Consider the following 25,895-nt stretch of genomic DNA (forward strand, 5'->3'; position numbering starts at 1 on the left):
GATGCGGCCTCTTATGCAGGGGTTCCCTCTCCAGTAGTGCGCGCGATCTCGTCGGCGTCAATGGGTGGCGGAAATCGGCTGGCGGCAGGACGCACGCGCAGAAGAATGGTGCACCCCGCGGAGCCGCGCCTGCAAGCGAGTTGAAGGGCTGCCGGGAGAAACACCGTGTAATCGATGGCGGCGCCAGCGCTCGCGGGGGCTGCCGGGAGGAGCGCCGAGCCGTCGATGACCTGGCCGCGCACGTTCACGGAGCCGCGCGCGCAGTGCGGGCGGTCACCATCTTGGTTCCGACAGCGGCGCGGTGCAGGCGCGAGTCGGGGAGCCCCTCGCTTGGCGGCGGCGCGCTGTGGATGAAGCAGCGTGGACAGGACGGTCTCCAGCGCCGCCGCGCTCGCGCCCGCGTGCAGGGCGGAGAGCGCTGAGCCGCAGGCGGGGTGGTGCGGGACAGCGAGGCCGCGACCCTGCCGGGCCCCGCCCAGCCCGCTGGGCCCGCCCCCGGCCGCTCCGCCTTCAGCCGGGCCGCGCAGATGGGATAGGCGGCGAAGATGTTCAGCTTCGAAGGCGACTTCAAGACAAGGCCCAAAGTGTCTCTCGGTGGCGCGAGCAGGAAGGTGAGGCGGTGCGGCCCGAGATGTTAACCGAACCCGGGCCTGAGGCGAACGCTGGCCTGTCAGCACCCGGGCGGCGCCGCTCCGCAGTACGCTGTGGAGCGAGCTCCAGCCGGGTGCGGCTGCCGTGCAGCCCTGACAGGTCTGTGAGGAGGCTCCGGAGGAGCGCTGTGGAGCCGCGGACCGAGCGGCTGGGTCATTCATTGCGACCTCGCCACGCCTGCCCAAGGGCCGCAGTTTTGACCTGGAAACACGCGTGCACCGGCAGTCTGTGGCTGGGGGCGTTACACGGTTAGCTCTGGATCCAGCAGTGCGAGGCAGGTGTCCCTCACCCCCCGGCCCCCTGCCCGCCCTTTAAGAATTCTTCTCGAGCTGTAAACTTGACATACCCGCTCCCCACGAGCTTGGAGTGCCCTGCCTTCAAGAACAGCTTAGGGCAGAGTCCCTAGTGCCTGTGAAGTGGGAGAGGGCAGGTAGGACAAGGTCTTTGTAGCCTGCATCTCGCTTTAGCCTGCCCCACTCAGAGCCATACAAAGTTCCTACCTGAGGCCTGGCGCCCGGGTCGCTTCTGGACCTTTCCCTGGTGAAGGTTTTGACGCTGCTCGGCTTTCTGAGGCAGTCTGAAGGATGAGGGCAACCTGCCGTGATGCTCCAGGCCGAACCCGGAATCCAGACAGGATCCCTGGAGTTAAGTTAAAAGGATTTTTTTTCCTTTTAAGCAAATTTTTAAAGCTTTATTTTAAAAAGTTATACGTATGAGTGTTTGCCTGCATGTATGTAATACATGCACCATCACAGGCTTGCTTAGTTCCCGCAGAGGTCAGAAGAAGGCTTCAGATCTGGAACTGGAGTTAAGGACAATTGTGGGCTGGCATGTGGGTAGTAGGAACAAAACCCAGACCCTCAGCAAAAGCAGTAAGTGACCTTAACTGCTTAGCCACCTCCCTAGCCCTTTAATGTAAATATTTTTGTCGTTTTTTTTCCCCCAAATTATTGTATGTGCAAGAGCAGTGCTGTTCAGCCTTTGGTCCAGCTTCATTTTATAAAGGATTTTTATCTGGACACACATATGTAAATGAATTTTCCAGGCATTCCTATCCATAGTTGTTCTTCACCAAGCAAACTGCTTTTCTGACCTGTTCCTACAGGTCAATTTAACATTGAGCTTGGTGCAAACGAGGCCAGATGAAGTGGGTGCGGCTTGGTTAGCCTTTGTGCCTTGCTTCTTGAGCTAGGCACTTTCTTTGACAGATTCTCCCATCCCACTGTGTCCCTGTTGGTCCAGGACATGATAAAACATAATTAACTTATTCTGGATAAAACATAATTAACTTATTCTGGTTTTCGTGGGTGCTTATTACATGTGTCTTGGTAGATGCTGCTTACACTTGTGTTGTGCTGGTGCACATTGCTCATTGCTTGCCTAGTTGATGTGCCCACTACCCTAAGACATGTAGAGTCTGAGGGCACCATTGACTCAGATTCTGGCCAATAAGTGGTATTGAAAGTCTTTGGAAATTTGGCCATTCTAGTATACTTCCTTCATGTCTTAAATTATAATTTGAAATATTTCCCTTTTTCAGCTTAGAGGAAAATTGTTTAGTCTTTTCCTTTTTTTAAAGTTAAGTGAATATTTATGTTTATTATCTGTAAGAGCTATATGCAGGAAAAGTCCAAGACTTGATGGGTTTATAGTCTTTTTTTTTTTTTTTTTTCTCAAGACAGGGTTTCTCTGTGTAGCCCTGGCTGTCCTGGAACTCACTCTGTAGACCAGGCTGGCCTTGAACTCAGAAATCCACTTGCCTCTGCCTTCCAAGTGCTGGGATTAAAGGTGTGTGCCACCACTGCCCAGAGTTTATAGTCTTGTTGTGGAGATAAGACTTATACCTTGAAAAGTTATGGTGTACTAATGACTGGGGTTTTTTTGTTTGTTTGTTTGTTTGTTCATTTGTTTGTTTTTGTATTTCTCTCAGGCTAATTCAGAAACACAGAATTGGTCGACATGGTCTAGAAAGGTGGGAAGTAGGATGGGTTTGAAGGGACAGTGTGGAAACTTTGAAGTGTGTGGTGGGTTCCAATGCTTCAGTTCTACCATCTTCTACTTGTATATTGCTATATTTGAGACAGGTCCTTATACTCTAATCCTGGCTTGCCTGAAACTCACTGTGTAGCCCACGATGGCCTCAGAAGGCCACAGTCCTTCTGCCTCTGCCTTCCAAGTGCTGGAATCACAGACAGGAATGTAGCAACATGCCCACCTCCGAGTCAGTGCTTCTGAAATCAGGATACATCCTAATGGCACAGTTTATATGATAGCTTTGTGTGTGTATAGAAGACTATCTTAGCAGTCATTTGATTGCAAGTACAAAAATCCATTGAAACTAAGTGCAGAAAAGCAAATAAACAAAAAGCCTGTGACAGGCATGGTGGTATTTCATAGAATGTATAAGTCAAAAACTGTCCAGCTTCCATGCTACCATTACCAAGGTAGTTCAGCTCAGCTGTTCTCTGTGAGTTGCATTCTTGACTTTGTCTCTGTATATAGGTCCTGTCCATTTATTTCATTTTAGCCAAGCAGTGGCCATGTATGGTTTCCTGGCTGAGTGACTTGATCTCCAAGGCAGTCTTCTGGAGAGGAAATCTTCTTGGCTGGGTCATGGGTTCCACCTGTGAGCTGAGTCTCAACCTCTGAGGGGTGAGGAGAGGGACTCTTTCAATACAGATTATTCCAGATGTGTGCTTAAGCTAGGAGCTTGAGGAATGAATGCCAAAGTTCCTGTGGGGTTCAGGCACGTGTGGAACCAGAGGAATCTGAGTAGACATGGAGGTATGAGGGATGTCAGTGAACTGGTGACTTAGTTGTTGATTCAAGTTTGGGGCAAGAAGTATCATACCTTGGAAACCTAAGAAGACTGATGTCTGGGGAATAAGTTTACAGGAGGAAGAAGTAGGCCAGAAGTGTTGAATGCTGAATGGGTGCCTCCAGATAACACCATAATTTAGATTTGAGACTAGAAGACTGGTGACTAGTGAGTGTGCCCCTTAGGGTACCAGGAGCTGACGTCAAGACTGCAGGAATGGAGTGGGTGTACAGTGCCTCTCTTAAAAGACCAGAAGATTCTGGGCTAATATCCAATTATCAGTGAATTCATACCACCTGTGTTCTTTTGTGATTGGGTTACCTCACTCAGGATGATATCCTCCACATCTATCCATTTGCCTAAGAATTTCATAAATTCATTGTTTTTAATAGATGAGTAGTATTCCATTGTGTAAATGTACCACATTTTCTGTGTCTATTCCTCTCTTGAGGGACATCTGGCTTTTTTCCAGCTATTATAAATAAGGCTGCTATGAACATAGTGGAGCATGTATCCTTATGTTCGAGCATCTTCTGGGTATATGCCCGGGGAGTGGTATAGCTGGGTCCTCAGGTAATACTATGTCCAATTTTCGGAGAAACTGCCAAACTGATTTCCTAAGTGGTTGTACCAGCTTGCAATCCCACCAGCAGTGGAGGAGTGTTCTTCTTTCTCCACAACCTCGCCAGCATCTGCTGTCACCTGAGTTTTTGATCTTAGCCATTCTGACTGGTAAGTTCGGAATACCCAAGATACAATCCACAAACCACATGAAGCTCAAGAAGAAGGAAGACCAAAGTGTCGATCCTTCTTAGAAGGGGGAACAAAATACCCTTGGAAGGAGTTACAGAGACAAAGTGTGGAGCAGAGACTGAAGGAAGGACAACACAGAGACTGCCCCACCTGGGGATCCTTCCCATATACAATCACCAAACCCAGACATTATTGTGGATGCCAACAAGTGGTTGCTGGCAGGAGCCTGATACAGCTGTCTTCTGAGAGGCTCTACCACTGCCCGATTAATACAGAAGTGGAGGCTCATAGCCATCTATTGGACTGAGCACTGGGTCCTCAATGAAGGAGCTAGAGAAAGGACCTAAGGAGCTGAAGGGTTTGCAGCCCCATAGGAGGAACAACAATATGAACTAACTAGTACTCCCAGAGCTTCCAGGGACTAAACCACCAACCAAAGAGTACACATGGAGGGACTCATGGCTCCAACTGCATATGTAGCAGAGGATGGCGTGGTTGGTCATCAGTGGGAGGAGAGGCTCTTGGTCCTGTGAAGGTTATATGCCCCAGTGTAGGGAATTGCTACAGCCAGAAAGCCAGAGAGGGTAGGTTGGTGAGCAGGGGGAGAGGGGAGGGAATGAGGGATTTTTCGGAGGGGAAACCAGGAAAGGGGAAAACATCTGAAATGTAAATAAAATATCTAATAAAAATATATAATTAAACAAACAAGTCCAGAAGATTGAATGGATGACAGGGAGAAAGAATTTGAAGTCTAAGAAAGATTTGGATGATAGGACAACTTGACCAAGTTTTACAGAATGGGAAAGCAAGATGAGGGGAAGCAAGTAGTAAAAATACAGGGAGGAGCCTGGAAAAACCAGGTGTATATGGTTGGGAACTACTTTCAGATTGAAAGTGAGAATGTATGTGGATGTAGAAAAGTTGTAGGTAGGAGGAATGACTTTAACATTACCTTTGCAACTTTTAAGATTACCTTTACAAGTTTCCATAGCTACTTAAACTAATAGTGGTAGTTGAATTATAGTCATTTCAATGTTTGCTCTTGATTTATCCTCCAAAGCAGGCTACAGACAGTGGAGCAGGTGGTTGAGGCACTATGTGTTGAATTTGTTCCTGTGTAACATTGTCAGCTGAAGTCCACAGTGCTCTGCATCTTAATATTCTGACAAGTGATTACTATAATGACCTAACCCTAACCCAGCGTCATACAGAATAGTTCCCATTGCCTTTAATCTCTATTTCTCAGCCTAGCCACTACTCTCCCTCTGCTTACCTTTGGCAATCCTGTCTACATAGACTTGCTTTCCCCAAAATGTCAGTATTGCAATCCTGAAACACAGACTTTCAGAACAACTTCTTTTACTTTATATGCATTTTCAAGTTTCTCCATATCTTTCCATGCCTTTCTAGCTATTTTATTTCAACTTTTACATAATATTTATCTTTTGTGTATGTGCATTTGTGTGGGCATGTGAGTGCCAAAGCACACCTGTGGACATGTTGTGGAAGTCAGTTCTATCTTTCTTCTGTGGTTCCAGTGATCAAACTCAGGATGTCAGGTTTGACAGTAAGTACCTTTACCTGCTGAGCTGTCCCACCAGCCTGCATCTTATTTTGTATTAATATTGTGCTATATATATTAAGAGTGGTTTAAGGTTTATAGAAAAATGAGTAGGAACAAAGTTCTCAAATATCCATTCTTTCTTCTATTTACTACAGTCTTTTTGGTTTCTGTTATTGTTAAAAACATTTTCTGTTTGGACTTTTATAAATTGTCTCTCTCTCTTTTTTTTTTTTAATACAAACTCTACCCAAGCTGGTCTAAAACTTGCAGCAACTCTCCTTCTTTAAGCTTCTCATGTGAGCCACCACTCCTAAATCTGCAAACTGACTTCTTAGACTTAGCAGTTTGCCTATGTTTTGTAGCTTGATAATACTTCTTCCATTTAATAATACTTCATGGTATGTACCAGTTTGTCTTATTCAGCTGTAATGAAAGACTCATGATTGCTTCCAAATTTGGGGCAATTATGAATAAAGCCACTGTAAACACTTGTGCGTATATAAGTTTTGAATTTGGGTAAATACTAATGAGTACTCTTTTATTCTTAACATTCTTTTGCTATGTTGGGTGGGGACTGAACCCAGAGTGTTGTACATGATAGACTGTATCTCCAGCTCCTGGTTTTTTGAAACAGGTTTTTGATATATACCCAGGCTATCCTTGAACTCCAGATTCTTCTGTGCTGGAATTAGCTGCAAATGCTAGGATTATAAGTGCAGTAAATGTACACCACTACACCTGGCTGCCATATGTACGTTTTTGATCAGGTGTCTTGGTTGTTTGATTTCTTACTGTTAATTAAGTTATCTCCATGTGTGTGTGCTGTAGATACAAATCTGTTTTCATATATGTCTTCTGTAAACATTTTTCTCAGTCTTGGCTCTTCTTTCATTCTTTTAATGATGTCTATCATAGAGCAGAAAATTTTACTCTTTATGAAGTCCAGTTTATCTGTGTTTCCATGATTTATGTTTCTAATATGTCTAAAATGTCTTTACCAAAGTTAATATCACCCAGTTTGTCTTTTGTTTTATTCTTTATTAGTATTAATGAGCTTGTATTTTAAAGTCTTTAATCAATTTTAAAGTTTCAAGAAAGATAAACATCACTCTTGTACATATTTATGGAGTACAGTGCCATTTTAACACATGCAGTATATGGAACATTGCTACTCCCTTAGTGGGTGGCTGGCTGGCTTGCTTGCTTTTTTAAAAATGCTATTGAGGATCAAACTTAAGGCCTCATAAATGTGCCAGGCAAGTGCTCTAACACTGTGTTATATTCCCAACTATCTTCCTAATTATTTTTAAAAAAGTATTTATTTATTTATTCATTCATTCATTTTGACTTTTCAAGACAGGGTTTCTCTGTGTAAGAATTCTGACTGTCCTGGGATTCATTTTGTATACTAGGCTGTCCTCAATCTCTGATGGGCCTGTCTGCCTCCTGTAGGCTGGGATTAAAGGCAAGCACCACCAGCACCCTCTCCTCCCTTCCCTCCCTCCTATGTTCCCTCCCTTCCTTCCCCTCCTTCCTCTCCCTCCCTTCTCTCTCTTTCTTTCTTTTTTTTTTTTTAAAGATTTATTTATTTATTTTATGTGAGTACACTGCAGCTCTCTTCAGACACACCAGAAGAGGGCATTGAATTCCATTATAGATAGTTGTGAGCCCCCATATGGTTGCTGGGAATTGAAATTCAGGACGTCTGGAAGAGTAGTCAGTGCTCTTAATCACTGAGCCATCTCTTCGGCCCCTCTTTTATTTTTAAAAACAAAATTTTCGTGATTCATTGTAAAATGGCACATGATTGGAGAATCAAGAGCAATTTCTGGGTGCCAGTTCTATCCTTCTGTCCTGTGGATTTCAGGGATAGAACTCAGGTTTTGAGGTTTAGCAGCAGGCACTCTTAGAACCTGAGCTTTTACACTGGCCCCCCATGGTTTTCTTATATTTGGAGCCTGTGAGCACTCTCTTCATGAAGTCTATGAAAGGTTATAGTATATTGTCACCACTCATATACTTTGCTGCACTAGAATTTGTTCTGTTGTCTGTTTTCCTCTTTCCTTACTATTCCCTCTCCTTCCCAGCCCGTACTAGGTATGATTCTTTGTTTACATTCAGATTTACTTTTAAAAACATGAAATATTTGTTGGGTTGGAGAGATTGCACAGAGGGTAAGAAAGCACTTGTTCTTGCAGCAGAATTTCCCAAACCCCACCTGGCAGCCTGCAACCTTCTGTAATTTGACACCTGCTGTGGGTACTAGGCATGCACATGGTACATCGAAGCAAACTGCCTGTACACATAAATACACCTAAATTTATTTACTTACTTCCTTTATTGTGTGTGTGTGTGTTCACCTGAGTGTATATATGTGTACTATAAGCTTGTTAAAGATGGTTGTGATCCTCCATGTAGGTGCTGGGAATGGAACCCAGGACCTTTCCAAGATCAGTAAGTGCTTCTGCTGACCTGCCTCTCTAGCTTCTGTCCTGGCCTTTTTTATTTTCTTTTTTATAGCATTCATATGTGTGAGAGAACCATATTTGTATGCCTTTGTCTTTCTATGTTTGTCTTTTCATTTAACATGTCTTCCAATTCCACCTATTTTTGTTATAGATAGGATTTCAATCTTTTTAATTGAATAATATTCCTTGTGTATTTGTACCATATTTCCTTTATCTATTCACCTGGCATAGGCACCTAGATTGATTTCCTTCCAGGCCCTTGTGAATAATGATGCAATAAGAGGACTTGTAGACATTTTAATTTGCTGATTTAATTTCCTTTTGCAAAGTGTGATAGGTGGTAGTGTGTATGTGGTAAATCTGTATGTAATTTTTGAGGAACCCCTACATGATGTACATAAATGGTCATATATGTTTACATACCCACCAACAGTGTATAAGACTTTCTTCTTGTCTTCTCATTAGCATTTATTTAGTCTTTTGACAATAGTTTTGTAACTGGAAAGAGTGTATTTGTTCATGGGATTTTTAAATTTGATTTCTTTATTTTTAATATACATTAGAATTTTGCTTCCATGTATGTTTGTTCACCATGTACATGCCTGCTGCTTATGGAGGCCTCAAGATGGAGTCATATACTTTGAAACTGGAGTTACTTGTGTTTGTGAGCTGCAAGTTGGGTGCTGACAATCAACCTCTGGTTCTTTGGAAGAGTAACCAGTAACCAATGGACCATCTTGTCAAAATTGATTTGTGTTTCCTTTTTGGCTAATAATTGATAGCCGTTTTTAATTTTTTTTCTTTTCTTTTCCTCATTCCTTCTTTTTTGTTTTTGTTTGCTAGTTTTGCTTTCAAGATAGTTTCTTTGCGTCTAGCTGTTCTGGAACGTGCTTTGTAGACCAGGCTAGCCTCTAACTCAGAGATATGCCATCTTCCTCCACCTCCTGAGGGCTGGGATTAAAGGCATGTGCTTGAATGCCTGGTGTGAACATTTTTTTCCATATGTTTATATTTTGAGAACTGTCTCTTTAGATAATTGGCCCATTTTAAAAGTTGTATTTTGGTTTTGGGTGGGCTTTTTGTGGAATTATATGTTCTGAACATTAAACCTTTGTCAAGTCGTTGCCTCTTTTTGTTGGTGGTTTCTTTTGCTGTACATAATTGTTTTCATTTTATTTTAATATTTTACTTATTTATTTTGGATATGTGTGTAGTGTTGTGTAGCAATATCCTTGTACTGGCTAGTTTTGTATGTCAAAATTTGACACAAGCTGTAGTTACCACAAAGAAAGGATCCTCCTTTGAGGAAATGCCTCCACAGCTGTAAGGTATTTTCTCAATTAGTGATCAAAGGTGGGCGGGCCCATTGTGGGTGGTGCCATCCCTTGGCTGGTAGTCTTGGGTTCTATAAGAAAGCGGAAGTAAGCCAGTAAGTAACATCCCTCCACGGCCTCTGCATCAGCTCCTGCTTCCTGACCTGCTTGAGTTCCTATCTTGACTTCCTTTAGTGATGAACAGCAATGTGGAAGTGTAAGCTGAATAAACCCTTTCCTCCCCAACTTGCTTCTTGGTCATGATGGTTTGTGCAGGAATAGAAACCCCGACTAAGACAATTTTAAATAAAATATTTCCATTCTAGAGGAAGGGTCAGTAAGGCAAGGGAAATAAACAACTTACAACTCTCTGGAATGTTCCAAAACCTGTAAGATTCATAAGATCCCAGCCTTTTTGATTTTTTTTTAAGATTTATTTATTTATTTTATGTATGAGTACACTATAGCAGTCTTTAGACACACCAGAAGAGGGTGTCAGATCACACAGTGGTTGTGAGCCACCATGTGGTTGCTGGGAATTGAACTCAGGATCTCTGAAAGAGCAGTCAGTGCTCTTAACAGCCGAGCCATTTCTCCAGCCCAAGATCCCTGTCTTAGTTAGGGTTTTACTGCTGTGAACAGACACCATGACCAATTAAAAATTCAAGTCTTGTAAAGGACAACATTTAATTGGGGATAGCTTATATGTTCAGAGGTTCATAAAGGCAGGAGCATGGCAGCATCCAAGCAGGCACGGTGGAGGCAGAGCTGAGAGTTCTATATTTTCATCCAAAAGCTGCTAGCAGAATACTGACTTCTAGGCAGCTCGCATGAGGGTCTTAAAGCTCACACCCACAGTGACACACAACGAGTTAATACCCACTAATAGTGCCAGCCCCTGGGCCGAGTATATACAAATCATTATAGTCCCTTGCTCCTGAAGGTTATATAAATATTAAAGAGACTTTCCAGTTTGTTGAGTGGCCTCCATGTCCTGCAGAGAGCTCCAGAGATGACACTTTTGTGAAGGTCCATGATGGATGAGGTTTTTGGTGATGCAGCTGTCTTTGAGCTGTCCATATTTCTGTGAGCAACCTAGTAAACTAATTGGTTTATCAAGTTAGATGTTGGTAGAATTGGTTTTTTTGTATGTTTTGTTGTGTTGTATTGTGTTGGTCTCTTGTTGGTATCAATCTTCAGTGAATAGACATTTGTTCAGCTTCTCCAGGAAAAGTCATACAACAGTGGGGGGGGGCTTTGTGTGTGTTTGTGTGTGTAGGGGGTGGTGGTGGTTGTGTATACCACAGTGAATGTGTGGAAATCAGAAGATATCTAGTTTGAGGCAGAGTCTCTCTTTGTTTCAGCTGCTTTGCTGTGTATTCCAGCCCACTTGTTTAGTTTTTACATAATTCTGTTTGTCTACTATTTTTCCTTAAGATTTAAAAAAAAATGTATGTGTTTTCCTGCATGTATGCATGTACTGCTTGTGTGCTTTATGCCTATGGAGGTTAGAAGAAGGCTTCAGATCCTGTGGTGTTGGAGTTATGGATGACTATGAAACATGAAGGTGCAGAAAACCAAACCTGGGTCTTCTCAGAGACTAAGTGCTCTTACTTGCTGAGTCATTTTTCCAGCCCTACTATCCTATCTTGTAAGGACTATTTTTGTATTTTTAATTTTAATTTATTATATGTATGTTTTGCCTACATGTATGTTTATGCATCACATGCATGTTTAGAACCTGTGGAGCCAGAAGAGACCATTGGATTTCCTGGCATTGGGGGAGCCTCGGGATTTCCTTTGGAAGATGCTTGTTTCTGTTTCCGTGTATATTGCATTAGACACCTGTTACCCACAGTTGTCCCTTCTACAGGATGCTCTCTCCCATTGACTCTTCTGTGAAGCAGACAGTGTTTTGTAAAGGAAACAATCAAGGGTAATTGAACTAAGCCATGATGCTTGAGCTCTGATCTGTTCTCAGTCTAATGTGGGGCAGTGCTGTTCAGCTTTCTTGCTTCAAGTACTGTTGGACCTGTAGTACAGTAGAGAAAGGGGAATTTAGCTCTAAATTTGTCTGAATATGGTTTCCTTATGATGTAGCTTTAATCTTAATTATATTATTCTTTTGAAATTTTATGTGCATTGGTGTTTCATGAGGGTGTCAGATACCCTGGAACTGGAGTTACAGACAGTGTGAGCTGCCGTGTAGGTGCTGTGAGTGCTGTGAATTAAACCCTGGTCTACTGGAAAAGCAACTGGTGCTCTTAACTGCTAAGCCATCTCTCTAGTCCTAAATTAGTTTGTGAAGTCATGCTCGTAAGCTCTAGGTTCTGGTAAATAGCTTGGTGCCTATGTCATCTGTGTGTTCTGGAACTGTTTATAAAAGATGAAACTATCAAAAGTACCCTGGGAACTGTGGCTTAGTTGTATACCTTTTGTTTGTTTGTTTGTTTGTTTTTGAGAAAAGTCTCACTATGTATCCCTGACTGATCTGGAATTCCATACGTATCAGGCCCACCTCTGTCTCAGAAGTGCTGGACCTAAAGACATGAATTGCCATAACATATTATAATATTTACATTTTATTTTATGCGACTGAATGTTTTGCCTTTGTATGTCTGCTTACCATGTGTGTGTGTGGTGCTAAGAGGAGAATATCAGATCCCCTGAAACTGGAGATTTATTATTGTGAGATGCTGGGCGGGTGCTGAGAACTGAACCAGATTCCCCTTGAAGAGTAGCCAGTGCTCTTAACCACTGAGCCTTTTCTGTAGTCCCTGAACTATAATTGTTGATAATGAGGATTGTTGATACTATCATGAACCTTCCTTGTTTTAAACATGTTTCCAGGGCTAAGGAGATGGCTCAAGTAGGGGTCCGTGAAGTGCCTGCTGCACAAGTGTGAAAACATTAGTTTGGATCCCTAGAATACATGTAAAAATTGGGTATGGTGTGCAGAGAATACATGGTAAAAATGGGTATGTATGTGCAGAGAACATAAGACTGTAAAGTGCTCAGCAATTGGGGTGTCAATACAAGATTTGTATGTTGCGTTTATTCACACAAACACACCTTAATGATAATATTATGCTAATATAAAGTTAAACAGGCAGAAATGCTGCTACAGGGTTCCCCTGGAGAATCTTCTCTGGTGAGGATGCTTCAGAAACTTGTAAGCTCAACCAACTTTCTCCATGAAGTCTTTTAGTTGTAGAGAGCTGGGAACATGACACTAGTGGAGGTCCCAGGAGGTCTTTGCAAGTATCAACCAACAGTTAGCTCTGTGGGCCCAGCTCTGTGGCCACAGAGCCAGAAGTTCGGTGGTCACTGAGGCTCAAGTCCTCTTGCTTATGGATATCAATACACATGCTAGCAAAGCTGTGTCTCAGGAGTATGGCTAGAGACCAATTACCAAGTTACACAAAAAGGTGTTCAAGTTATTATGTTCCTTTCAGCATGCCTGTAACTAACTGTCTTAGGGTTTTATTGCTGTGAAGAGACACATGACCAAGATAAGTTTTATAAGGACAACATTTAAATGGGGCTTGGCTTACAAGTTCAGAGCAGTCCATTATCAAGTCAGAAGCATGGCAGCGTCCAGGCAGGCATGGTGCAGGAGGAGCTGAGTGTTCTACATCTTCATCTGAAGGACTTTCTAGGAGAAAACTGGATCCCAATTGGTTAGGAAGAGGGTCTTAGAGCCCAGGGCCACAGTGACATACTTCCTCCAACAAGGCCATACCTCCAAATAGTGTTACTCCCTAGGACAAGCATATTCAAACTACCACACTAACCGTAAGAGAAAGGACAGGTGAATCCACAGGACTAGCTGACTTAGCCTAACTATCAAAGCAGGGACCTGTGTTCAGTGAAAGCCTGTCTCAGGTACCCAAAGTTGACCTGGCCCCCATATGTGCATGCATAGAAGAGCACACTTGCATGCATGCTCACAAATACACCCTATACATATTTCTAGTTTTTGTTAATGGTCTTCAAAGTGTGAGGTTGTACATGTTGTGGTATGCATGTGGAATAAAGAGGACATCTTGGAAGTGGTTCTGTTAGAAATGAAGCTAATACATTCAAGAGAGTAGTGAAGGTATGATGGTGCATGACAGTGTTGAGAGGTAGAGGCAAGAGTATTTCTGAATTAAAAATACTAGATAATAATTACCAGATGGTGATGACAGCATGCACTTTTAATCCCAGCCCTTAGGAGGCAGAGGCAGATGGATGAGTTGAAGTTAGCCTGGTGTACAGGGTTACACAGAGAACCCTTGACTCAAAAAATAAAAAAAGTAAATAAGTGCAGTAAAAGACTTAAAAGCAAGAAAATAAGTAATAATTCAAACGATGGAAAATAAAAGAAACAAAATTGTCCGCTTATCTTTTCACTCTGTCTTCTCCTTCCCTCCCAGCTTTTATTTCTCTTTTTCAGACTTGGCTTCTGGACTATCCACAGCCTCCCACGGCTGTCCTCAGTGTGTATCATGTAGGTGTCCACATTCCTCTCCTTGTTTAAAACAGTCTGGCACTCCTTGAACTCCAGTACCTGTCTTTTTCTCTTAGTAATCCAGCTGGGAGAAGCGTAAGGCAGACAGATCCACTGCATTGTTCTGAGTGGCTCTGGGACTGGCTTCAGTGCCTGTTCTCACTGCTGATGGTTTAAATGGCTGTTAAAGTTGCTTTCAAGATTGATTGGTTTAGTTTCTTTTGTTTGTTTTTTGAGACAGGTCTCACTGAGAAGTCCTGACTAGTCTGAAACTTGATTGTCTCTATAGATATTTTGAAAATTTTAGCTGCTCTCCTGTCAAGTGTTTGCCAAATGGAGAGATTAGAGATGCACACTACCATACCGGGCAGTATTTTCCCCCTCTCTAATTCAAATAACACTTAAAGGAATATGCTTGTGACTATCATTACTGTCTATAGATTAAATTCCTGGAAGTGAAACTTCTAAGTGCAAGGTTTAGAAAGAGTAAGTATTTCTAAGTTACCTCTGAGGAAGTTATGTCAGTGTATCAAAGAGCTCGTTCTTCCTACCTGCTCTGTACATTACATTAGTTAACCTTATATATTCCAAATACATGTTAGAAATAAATTCAGGATCACAAAGAAAGAGACCACCATTCTTACAAGAAGTGTCTGGATAAAGTAAACATGTTACTTGGACCAAGAGGATGTGCTCTGTAAGAGCAAATACACACTAAAACAGGAAGTGGATTTGTGTTGTTATTTTGTTTTGTTTTGTTTTCGAGATAGGGTTTCTCTGTATAGCCCTGGCTGTCCTGAAACTCACTCTGTAGAGCAGGCTGGCCTGGAACTCAGAAATACACCTGTCTCTGCCTCCCAAGTGCTGGGATTAAAGGTGTGCGCCATCACTGCCTGGCCCATGGATTTGTTTCTTATACTAAGGAAAGTGGCGACTTTCTTTTCCCAGTTGGCTAGAATTTACCTAACAGTCTTATTCAATTATCTGACTAATCTGAAAGAATTGGTGCATAGGAAATGGAGGAAGTAGGGAAGGAGTCAAATTCCTAGAATGGACCACTGGGCCTTTGAGTAAACAGAGGTTTTACTGGATGGGGAAGATTAGAATATTTCCAAGTCCTATAAGGTGGTGGAGACAAAAAGATCTTAATTCCTTGTGCTACACACAAGTTTTATAGTATTAGAAAAGACTCATATTTGATATTTCTTCCACATATAGAAATAAGAAATATGTATTTATAATTTTTCACTCTTTCTTCTTAAAGAAATTAACTGGAATTGAAGTTCTTGTGCTTAAAAGATATATTTTCTATTAGGTACATCTATTTTTGCTGATTTTTCTCTTTGATTGTTGCTTTTTATGTTATTACTGAATGCTATAAGAGGTCATTTTTGTGCTGTTTCAGTTATTTGTTCCCACTTTGTGATTTGTCTTGAATCTTGGCTATGATGATTTGCTTTATAAAAAATTTGAATTCTGTGATTAAATTTACACGTCTAAGCTAAGCTTTGCAGCTGTTTTAGAGAGTGTCATCCTCGACATTGAGATTTAATTAAATTACATTTATTTATTTTGAGATTTTTTTTAACAAAAAAATCAATAAGTGTGGTTCAGTGATGCAGCTACAGGATGGAGCTACATAGCTCATGTTACTTTGCAGATTCTGATCAGAATTCCTGTCTGCCTTGTTGCAGGCTGGTTCATTTTCAGCCTCATGGTAAAACATTGAGTCACATTGGAAATTAAAGTCATGCCTTTGCTTTTTATTCCTGTTGACTGCTGAGCCTGATACCAGATAGATATTAAAGGAAAATTGTCTTTTTTAAAATCTAAAGGTGAAGATAGTTACATAATCAAAGGTATTGATAATGAGCAGGATAGTTGGTGCATTTCCATCACATTTCTGACTGAGGCATCTTTTAGTCTTATAAACTTGATAGCTACAAAGAAAAAACAAAAGTCAACAAGTAGATTGAGCTTTTTGAGATTTTTGTTGTTTTGTTTTGTTTTGTTTTTTGTTTTTTTTCTAGACAAGGTTTCTCTGGAACTCACTCTGTAGACCAGGCTGACCTAACTCAGAAATCCACCTGCCTCTGCCTCCCAAGTGCTGGGATTAAAGGCGTGCACCACCACTGCCCGGCTTGAGATTTTTTTTAATGCAGTGGCTGAGAGAATGAACTTGTCCTATTATGTACCCCAATTCCAAGGAAAACCACCATCACAGGTTTTGTAGTCATTTCAAGATCTCTTGGATCCTGTTGATCTATAAAGGTATGACTGCAAAATTAACTAATTGGGTAGCCCACTGCCAAAGTTAGGTTTGGAAGTGACTTGTGACAAAGCAAATAAGATAGCAGACAAGATTCTTTCCTCCCTGATGACACTGTTGTACTCTACAGATAGATAGATTGAGACCCAGATTGTGGAGCCACTGTTCTCCAGGGCAGATAGTTGATCAGTCCTCTTGGATGGCTGGACTGATGGTGGTGCCTTTACTGAATAACCAAGACTGTGAAGCCATTTCTAAAATCCCTAAACTAGAGGAAATCCTTTGCTGTCTGTTCATGACTTATGACTAAAGCATTGTATGACAGGAAAGACAAAGGAAATGTGTTGGCTAAACAAGAGGGTACATTGTCTTTTGTGTTCCAGTGCTGGAAACTATCCAAAACAAATCTGCTTCCTTCTGTAGGCAGCATTCCTGATCTCTGTACAGGAACATTAACAGTGTCAGTACATGGAGTGTCCACTTTGGTTAAAGCTCCAGGCTTGTGAAGGCAGACAGCTGCTTCTCTTCACACTGGAAGCTGTCAGAGCCTTTCTTTGTTCAGGAGGATGCCAGGTTTCAGGACTGTAGGATTTTGTCTGGTTTTGTTTTAGTTTTATTTCTAATCCTTCTATCTCCCAAGTGTAATGTTACAGTTTGGGAGCTGGGTGGGGTGCGACAGCTCAACTGAAAAAGTGCTTCCCATATAAAAATGAGGGCTTGAGTTTGATCCTCAGTCATGGTGGCAATGAATGAGCTTGCAATCCCAGTACTGGTAAGGTGGAGATTGACTGATCCCAGGGACTTGGTGGCCAGACAGCCTAGCCAAATCAGGGAGCTCCAGGTCCTACTGAGAGACCTTTAATCTACAAAGGCAGGTAGGTTGCTGTGAATTCAATGTGGTCTTGGTCTGACTTAAAACAAAAACAAAACAAGCAACCAACCAAACAGACAACACCAAAACACCCAAGGTGGACAACTCCTAAAGAATGATACCTTATACAACCCTTATTGATACTTAATTTAATTAAAAATGATTTTATTAGATGTGGTAGTGTTTATTTTTGATCCCAGCAGTCAAGGGGCAGAAGCAGGTGGGTCTCTGTGAGTTTAGGCCAGCCAGGCCTACATAGAAGGAAACCCTGTCTGAAAAATAAATAAATAAATAAATAAATAAATAAATAAGTTTATTTTGGCAGTACTGGAATTTGAACTGGGGGCTTAATACATGTTATAATGGCAATAAGATATGTATTTCCAACTGGCCCTACCAAACTTTTTTGTTTTTTAAAAGATGAATTCTCACTAAATACCCAGGCTTGCCTTGAATTAATCTTCTTGAGTAGCTCAGATTATGGGCCTTTGTCTGGTTTAAAATGTAATTGTAAGGGTAATGTATTTTGTTTGATGTGTTTATTACAAGTGTACATATTCCACCATAGAGATATAAGGCCTTTTCTTAAAATAAATGCATGTACTTTGTCTTTGGTAAGACTACCAGAATAACCACATTGTATCTTCTGGGTTGTTCTAAGCTGGAGTTGATGGCCTGCTCTGTCTATTGACTAGTTGTAGTGAAGGCTGTATTCTCCTCCCCCTTAATTAGTTATTTGTGCAAGTATGGAGTCATGACGATAGACCTGGTCCTATGGATTAAGATTTGACTACCATTATTATGTAATGTCACTTGAATTGTGAGAGAATGTTGGAAACTAAAGCTGGTAGACAGGATCAAGACATAAATTCAAGACAGGAACTGTTATGGATTAGTGTTGGTAGGGGGCAACCAAGTGCTGTGAGGGATGTTGAGTGTGATTTGAGAGCAGATTAAGTCCACTAGTCAAAAGCTTGTGGATTTAATGCTGAACTTGTGTGAGTTGCCTGTTAAGAGTCTGGTTGTATAGAAGAGTGGAAAAGGCATATTCAGATTAGGGAGCTCAGTCTGAAAAAGAACAGTTTTTGATAGAGATACTATTTTTCTAGCTTTTCTTTGTCTAAAGAGTTTAAAATGCCAATTTCAAAACAACTTTTAGTAAAAATGGAGAATCCTTTATTTTAGTAAGTTTAAAGCAAATTGTATGGCCTTTGAACATGTGGTAGATAAAGGCTTCTACTTGAAGTTTTCTGTGATGAAACTATAGCTTCCTTTAGTTTTACATATTGGAGAAGCTTAGTTCTATATAATGTGCTTATATGTCTATATATGCTAATTTTATAGTACTTGTTTGCATATGTGATTCTCCATATGCCAGCAAAAACAGGGAGTGTTAACTTTAAGTAGATTTTTGGGAATCATTTTTGGGCCAACACAGTCTGTAATCTTTGATGATGTTTTCAGGCTTAAAATTATCCTAATCTTGTCTCTCTTTGAATTTAGGAAGAAAAGGCTTCTCTTTTACATCGCACTCAGGAAGAAAGACGCAAGAGAGAGGTAATGGTTTTGATTACTCTATATTACTTTTTATAGACACATTTTCTGTAGTTTTTTTTTAAAGCTTTGCTTTACATGTACATGTATGTATGTATGTTATGTATGTTTATTTTTTGCAACAGTTTTGAATGTGTTCAATTTTTCCAGTGAGTTTTTCATTCTTTAACCACTGTAGGAAAAGATAGACTTGAGGCTGAGTTCTGGGTAGAGAAATGTAGAGTTTTGGTTATCTTTTTTGCTTATAAGGTTTTGAAAAGGTCTAGAAAGGCTTAATGTGCATTCCTCATATTTCTCCGTATAAGGAGAAAACTCAACTTTAAGATATTTGCCTTAGCTATTTATGAAAAAGATAAAAAGAGCTAGTGATAATCTTTTTCTTGTTGTTTTTGTTTTGTTTCTTTGTTTTTTAATGCCTGTTTCCTGTCCTTCCTGCCAGCCTAGCCTTGTAGCCTCTGCTGGTTTCAAACTACATTTTCTTGCCTCCTGGATTGCTGGAATTACAGTTGTGTGTCATTGTATCTACTTTGATGTTACATCTTTTGGGGATAGTTACTTCAAATAACTCTGGTGGTTAATCACAACTTACATTGTAAGGCTTGCTTTTCTAGATAAGAGTTTTAGGTCTTGTATTTTACTTGTTATTTATTTATTTATTTATTTATTTATTTATTTATTTTTGAGACAGGGTCTCTCTTTGTAGTCCTGGCATGGGTCTTTGTAGCCCTGACTGTCCTAGAACTCCTAGATCTGCCTTCTTCTACCACTGCCCTGGGTCTTGTTATTTCAACAACTCATTCCTGCATTTAGTATATGTCTGAGAACTTGTGGTTTGTTAGGAACTGTTGTGTTTGCTGGAGATACTTACTGATGGTAAACAGGACAGAAAGGAGTCTACTCTGTCGTTGTCACCTAACACCAAGGACTAAGATGTTATTGAGACTGTAGAGTCATGGCTACTCACTGAGGAGGCTGAGATAGATGAGCACTGAAGGTGAGAGAATAGCAGTGTGGGTATAATACTGAAGGCCTAGAGGTTGCTGCTGTGCAAGCTGAAGGAAAAACATTCCTAGTAACAGAAACAAATTTCCAGCCTCATAACTGTTAACATTTTTGGCAGGACAATTTATCTGTGAGGTCCAGTTAGGACAGGTCACCAACCAGTTTCACAGGATAAGTCACCCTCAGTAATTATTTACTTGTTGGTGTTTCCCACTGTTTGAGGAAGTTCTTTAGTGTGTCTGACACTCTGCTTCCTATATTCTTTTCTCTATGTTTTTTCTTTCATATATCTGTGATGGGATTGTAAAATGGTGATAGCTGTCTTAGAAAACATTGTCATAGAAATGTTAATTTTACTCAAGCTATCCAAGCCTATTATCTTTCAAAAAAGGTGGACATAGTGTTTATAGCAGGACTGTTTATAATAATCCACTGTGGAAACAGAGCAATTGCCTACCAGCTGATAAACAGATATGAGAAATATATATGATAAAATGTTATTTGGCCATAGAAAGGAATGATGTGCTGGCACATGTTACAGAGTATATGAATATTAAAAACACCATACCAAGTGAAAAAGATCAGAGAGAAGACTATAGATTAAGTGATTCCATTGTATGAGATGCATAAGCTAGGAAAATGTATTGAGAAACATATGAATAATGGCTTGGAGGTCTGGGCAAGGAATGAGGAGTAACTGCTAAAATAGGTAAGGGGATAATTAAATGCCCTGAAATAAAATACAGTGCCAGGTGGTGGTGGTGCACACTTTTAATCCCAGCACTCAGTAGGCAGAGGCAGGCAGACCTCTAAAGCCAGCCTTATCTACAGAGTTTTGTAATTGCCAGGGCTACACAGAGAAACCCTGTCTCAAAAAACAAAGCAAAAAAACCCAAAAAAGATGGTTGATAATAGCTACATAATTCTCAGTGCATTAGAAATATATTCAATGATTGATGAGATTGGAGAAATGTCTCATTGTTCAACAATTCCCAGTACCCATGCTGGACAGCTTACAACCACTTGTAACCCACAGCTTCAAGGGATCCAGTGCTTCTGACCTCTCAGGACACCTATACTGACTGAAATACACATTACCCACACATAGGCACAGACACACAATAATAAAAAATAAATTGCTGGGCATAGTGGCTCATGCCTTTAATTCCAGCACTTGGGAGGCAAAGACAGGAGGATCTTTGTGAGTTCAAGAACATCCAGGACTACAAAGAGAGGCCCTATGTACAAACAAACAAAAATAATAATAAAAATGAATCATTAAAATATATGTTCAGAGAGTGGTACACTTAAAAGAATGAATTTTATAGTTTATGGATCATATAGCTTATTACCAAAAAAACCTTAACTAACTGTCATTTTTTACTGATTCTAACCAATTGCTGCTTCTTTCCTTCCCCCATTATTCAGGAAGAAAGGCGAAGATTGAAAAATGCAGTAATAATCCAGTCATTTATTCGAGGCTATAGAGACAGGAAACAACAAGTAAGTTTGTTCTTAAAACTGAGGAGTAAGCAGAAGACATGGCTTATCAGGTAGCACTTGTGGCTAACCTTGATAACCAGAGTTCAGTCTCCATGACTCACATGGTAGAAGGAGACAACCAACTCCTCCAGCCTTTACATTAACATGACATAACACAAAAATACCTATACATATATAGAAAATAAAATTAAGAAAAATTTAGATGTGGTAGTACACTCCTCTAGTCCTAGCACTGGGGAAGCAAACACAAGAGATGGACAGATAATTGTGCGTTCAAGGGTAGCCTGGTATATATAGCTAAGGACTATCCTGTCTCAAACAACAAAACAAATGAACAAGGAAGAGGAGGAAGAGGAAAGAAGAATAAACCAAGATATATTTCAAGGGAAAAAAAAAGCTGGAAGGGAATTAGAAGGCCACATAAGAACTTATTTGAGATATTGTATCATTTTGTATAAGTAGTATTTGTCTTATATGAATTTTTACATGCCTTTTTAAAATAAAATTTAGTGTTAATTTTAGTATTTTCTTAATAAATAATTATATTTGTTTTTTAAAAGACTTATGAGTAGGTGAGATTTTAGAAAATTTTAAGTAGACAGCTGGTAATTACAAAGAAGAAAAGAGGAATGGTTTTCTTGGTAGACATTTTGGATCTTTTAAGCATCCCAGGTTAGGAGTTTTTGTTACTAGCTTGTTTTTAATCTTTAACTAATGGTCCAGGAACCATTTCTTAATTGTTGGTCATTATACCTCAAAACACTCAGTGCATATTTCTATCATAAGAACTATAGAGAACTATGTTGACACATAACTTCCTGTACTTACAGTACTTCATCCAAAGAAGTGCATTCGACCAATGCGCCGACTCGGCTCAGCCTGGTGGCACCTTTTGCCTTGCTGATGGTCCCAACCTTACCCTCTTGGTAAGGCAGCTTCTGTTCTTTTACAAACAGAGTGAAGACTCCAAACGTTTGGTAAGTATAGATACATTTTTACTTAGCTTTGTTTGCCTATTTTCTATCTCCTATTTGGGGGTTAGACATGATCAAGAAGCGAGATTACCTCTCGCTGAGTCTAAGTGTTTGTGAGCTTTTTCTTTTTTTATCCATCTGTAACAGATGACCTCTTTGTTGATGTGTTTTATTTTTAAAAGTCCATATATGTTTTAAATTGATTTCTTTATTATGGAGCTTTTAAATGCTAATAAGGGTATGCCAACATTCTGTTAGTGTGGCCTACTTTGTTCTGTATATCAGCCTCCTTGTCTTTGTCCAGCTGCTGTGAGGTGCACCCTCAATATTGATTGTGTGCATATATAGTAAAACTTATCTGTTTTTAAATATAGCATCTCTTTAAAAACATTGTAAACCATTTTAATAAAATATCTTAGGCTTTAGTTACCGCTAATGAGAGAGAGAGCATTGTGTCAGTGAACTGTGTTTTTAAAAAGTGGAACTTAACGGTTAGGTGTGATGGTTCATATCTGTAATCCCAGCACATAAGTGATGGAAACACTTATGTAATAACATGTAATAAGGACACATACTCCATTATGTTTATAGAAGCCTTATTTATAATAGCCAGAAACTTGAAACAACCCAGACGTCCCTCAACAGAGGAATGCATACAGAAAATGTGGTACATCTACATAATGGAGTACTACTCAGCTATAAAAAAACAATGAATTTATGAAATTCTTGGGGAAATGGATGGACCTGGAGAATATCATCCTGAGTGAGGTAACCCAATCACAAAAGAACAAACACAGTATGCACTCTCTGATAAGTGGACATTAGCCTAGAAGATCAGAATACACAAAGTACAATCCACAAGCCACAAGAAACTCAAGAAGAAGGAAGACCAAAGTGTGGATACTTCGTTTCTTCTTAAAAGGGGGAACAAAATACCCATGGAAGGATTTTCAGAGATTAACTATGGAGCAGAGACTGGAGGAAGGACAATCCAGAGACTCCTCCACCTGGGAATCCTTCCCATATTCAATCATTAAATCCAGACACTATTGTGGATATCAGCAAGTGCTGGCTGACAGGAGCCTGATATAGCTGTCTCCTGAGAGGCTCTGACAGTATCCGACTAATGCAGAAGTAGAGGCTCACAGCCATCCATTGGACTGAGTACAGGGTCCCCAATAAAGGAGCTAGAGAAAAGACCCAAGGAGCTGAAGGGTTTGCAGCCCCTTAGCACGAACAACAATATGAACTAACTAGTACCCTCAGATCTCCCAGGGACTAAACCACCAACCAAAGAGTACAAATGGACTCATGGCTCCAGCAGCATGTGTATAGCAGAAGATGGCCAAGTCGGTCATCAGTGGGAGGAGAGGACTTTGGCCCTGTGAAGGTTCTATGCCCCAGTGTAGTGGAATGCCAGGGCGAGGAAGTGGGAGAGGGTGGAGTGGTGAGCAGGGGGAGGGGGGAGGAAACGGGGGATTGTTTTAGTTTTAGGGTTCTTTTTTCTTTTGGAGGGGAACCTGGGAAAGGAGATATTGTAAATAAAGAGAACAAAAAAAAAAAAAAGAAAGAAAAGAAAAGAAAAGAATAGAAACAGGAAGATCAGGAGTTTGATGCTAGCCTGGACCACATTAGACATTGTCTCAAAAAAACAAAACAACAGTAAAACAAAGCAAAAAACCAACCTTATGTTCCATTTGCCCCAGGATTTACTATGATATTTGATTATAATTATTAGGTTGAACATTTTTTTTATCTCTAATTGAATTTTCCAAATTGCATTAAAACAGGATACACAATGAAAATTGTGCTAGGCAGAGCCCCTACACTTTGCCACAAGTCCAAGGCAAAGGGCTGCTTTACAGAATATCTAGAGTTTGGCTATAGACCTACTTCTGGGGCCCGAACTTGAGCTAGACTGGGGCATGAAAGAACTTTGTATAACTGAAGCTTGTAGAGAAAAGTACAACAGGGGCAGGAGAGATGGCTCAGTGGTTGAGAGTATTGAATGCTCTTCCAGAGAACCATAATTCAATTCCCAGCACCCACATCTCAAAAATGTCTATAACTCCAGTCCCAGGAATCCAAGGGCTTCAGGCACAGAAGAACCATGCACATGAAATAAATCAATATTTTTAAAAAGGAAAGGGAAAAGTAAATGTCAGTTAATATACACACTATTCTAGACTTTGCTTCTGGGGAACTATCTGAACTCCTGTGTGAAGTCCAGGAGAAGAATAAAAGGCATAGTAGCAGGCCATTGAAAGATTGCCAAACTGGTTTCCATCTGTGTCCGGACCTGATCTTGTGCCACAGCGCTCCATACCCAAATACCACCACTGGGAGAGAGTGGTCTCCCAGGAGTGTGGACCAGCCTGTGAGCACAGGTAAGACCACAACGTCTGCTCTGAGGTACCAACTTGGAGACCTCAGGACACAGGAACCGAGGAACAGCCTGGGACAGGATGCTTCCAGTTCCTGCCTGCACCTGGAGCTGATCCTGTGCTACAGTGCTCTATACCCAAATTCCTCCCAGAGAGAATTGGTCTCCCAGGAGTACTGACACATGGGCTTGCAGGAGGGACAAGCCACAGTCAGAGACAGCAAGACCAACTAACACCAGAAATAACCAGAATACAAGAGGCAAGCGCAAGAACATAAACAACAGAAACCAAGGCTACTTGGACTCATCAGAACCCAGTTCTCCTGCCACAGAGAGCCCTGGATACCCCAACACACCAGAAACGTAAGACTCTTATTTAAAAATCACATCTCAAGGACTTCAAGAAGGACATAAATAACCCCCTTAAAGAAATGCAGGAGAACACAAATAAACAGCTAGAACCCCTTAAAGAGGAAACACAAAAATCCCTTAAAGAATTACAGGAAAACAGAACCTAATAGGTGAAGGAATTGAGCAAAACCTTCCAGAATCTAAAAATGGAAATAGAAACAATAAAGAAATCATAGAGGGAGACAACCCTGGAGATAGAAAACCTAGGAAAGAGACCTGGAGTCTTAGATGCAAGCATAACCAACAGAATACAAGAAATAGGAGAGAGAATCTCAGGTGCAGGAGATACCATAGAAAACATTGACACAACAGTCAAAGAAAATGCAAAACGCAAAAAGCTCCTAACCCAAAACATCCAGAAAATCCAGGACACAATGAGAAGGCCAAACCTAAGGATAATAGGTATAGAAGAGAGTGAAAATTCCCCAAAAATCATCAGGTCCTACTACAAAAGCCTATATTCAACAAAACTGGAAAATCTGGATGAAATGGAAAATTTTTTATAGACAGATACCAAATACCTAAGTTAAGTCAGGATCAGATAAACCATCTGAACAGTCCCATAACCCCTAAAGAAATAGAAGCAGTCATTGTCTCCAAGCAAAAAAAGCCCAGGGCCAGATGGATTTAGTGCAGAATTCTATCAGACCTTCAAAGAAGACCTAATACCAATACTCTTCAAACTATTCCACAAAGTAGAATTAGAAGGAACACTACCCAATTCATTCTATGAAGCCACAGTTATGCTGCATATGCTCCCTTGGAGATGGATCAGTTTCTCTCTAATCAGGAACTTGCCACAATTTCCTTTTTTTTTTTTTTTTTTTTTTTTTTTTTTTTTTTTTTTTTTTTTTTTTTTTTTTTTTTTT

The 25,895-nt window shown here is 40.6% G+C and overlaps 1 protein-coding gene across 1 annotated transcript in view; it reads left to right on the forward strand.

Moving 5' to 3' along the window:
- The first annotated feature begins 228 nt into the window (after positions 1–228).
- The window catches only part of Ube3c (ubiquitin protein ligase E3C), a 112,069-nt gene continuing 86,402 nt past the window's right edge, over positions 229–25,895 (forward strand). Inside the window, exons 1-4 of the mRNA XM_031380273.1 lie at positions 229–611; positions 18,703–18,756; positions 21,184–21,258; positions 22,089–22,235. Coding sequence (XP_031236133.1) covers positions 546–611; positions 18,703–18,756; positions 21,184–21,258; positions 22,089–22,235 — 342 coding nt within the window. The 5' untranslated portion in view covers positions 229–545. The remainder of the gene's footprint in view (positions 612–18,702; positions 18,757–21,183; positions 21,259–22,088; positions 22,236–25,895) is intronic.

Source organism: Mastomys coucha, unplaced genomic scaffold, assembly GCF_008632895.1.
Source record: "Mastomys coucha isolate ucsf_1 unplaced genomic scaffold, UCSF_Mcou_1 pScaffold19, whole genome shotgun sequence".
NCBI classification, from domain to species: Eukaryota; Metazoa; Chordata; class Mammalia; order Rodentia; family Muridae; genus Mastomys; species Mastomys coucha.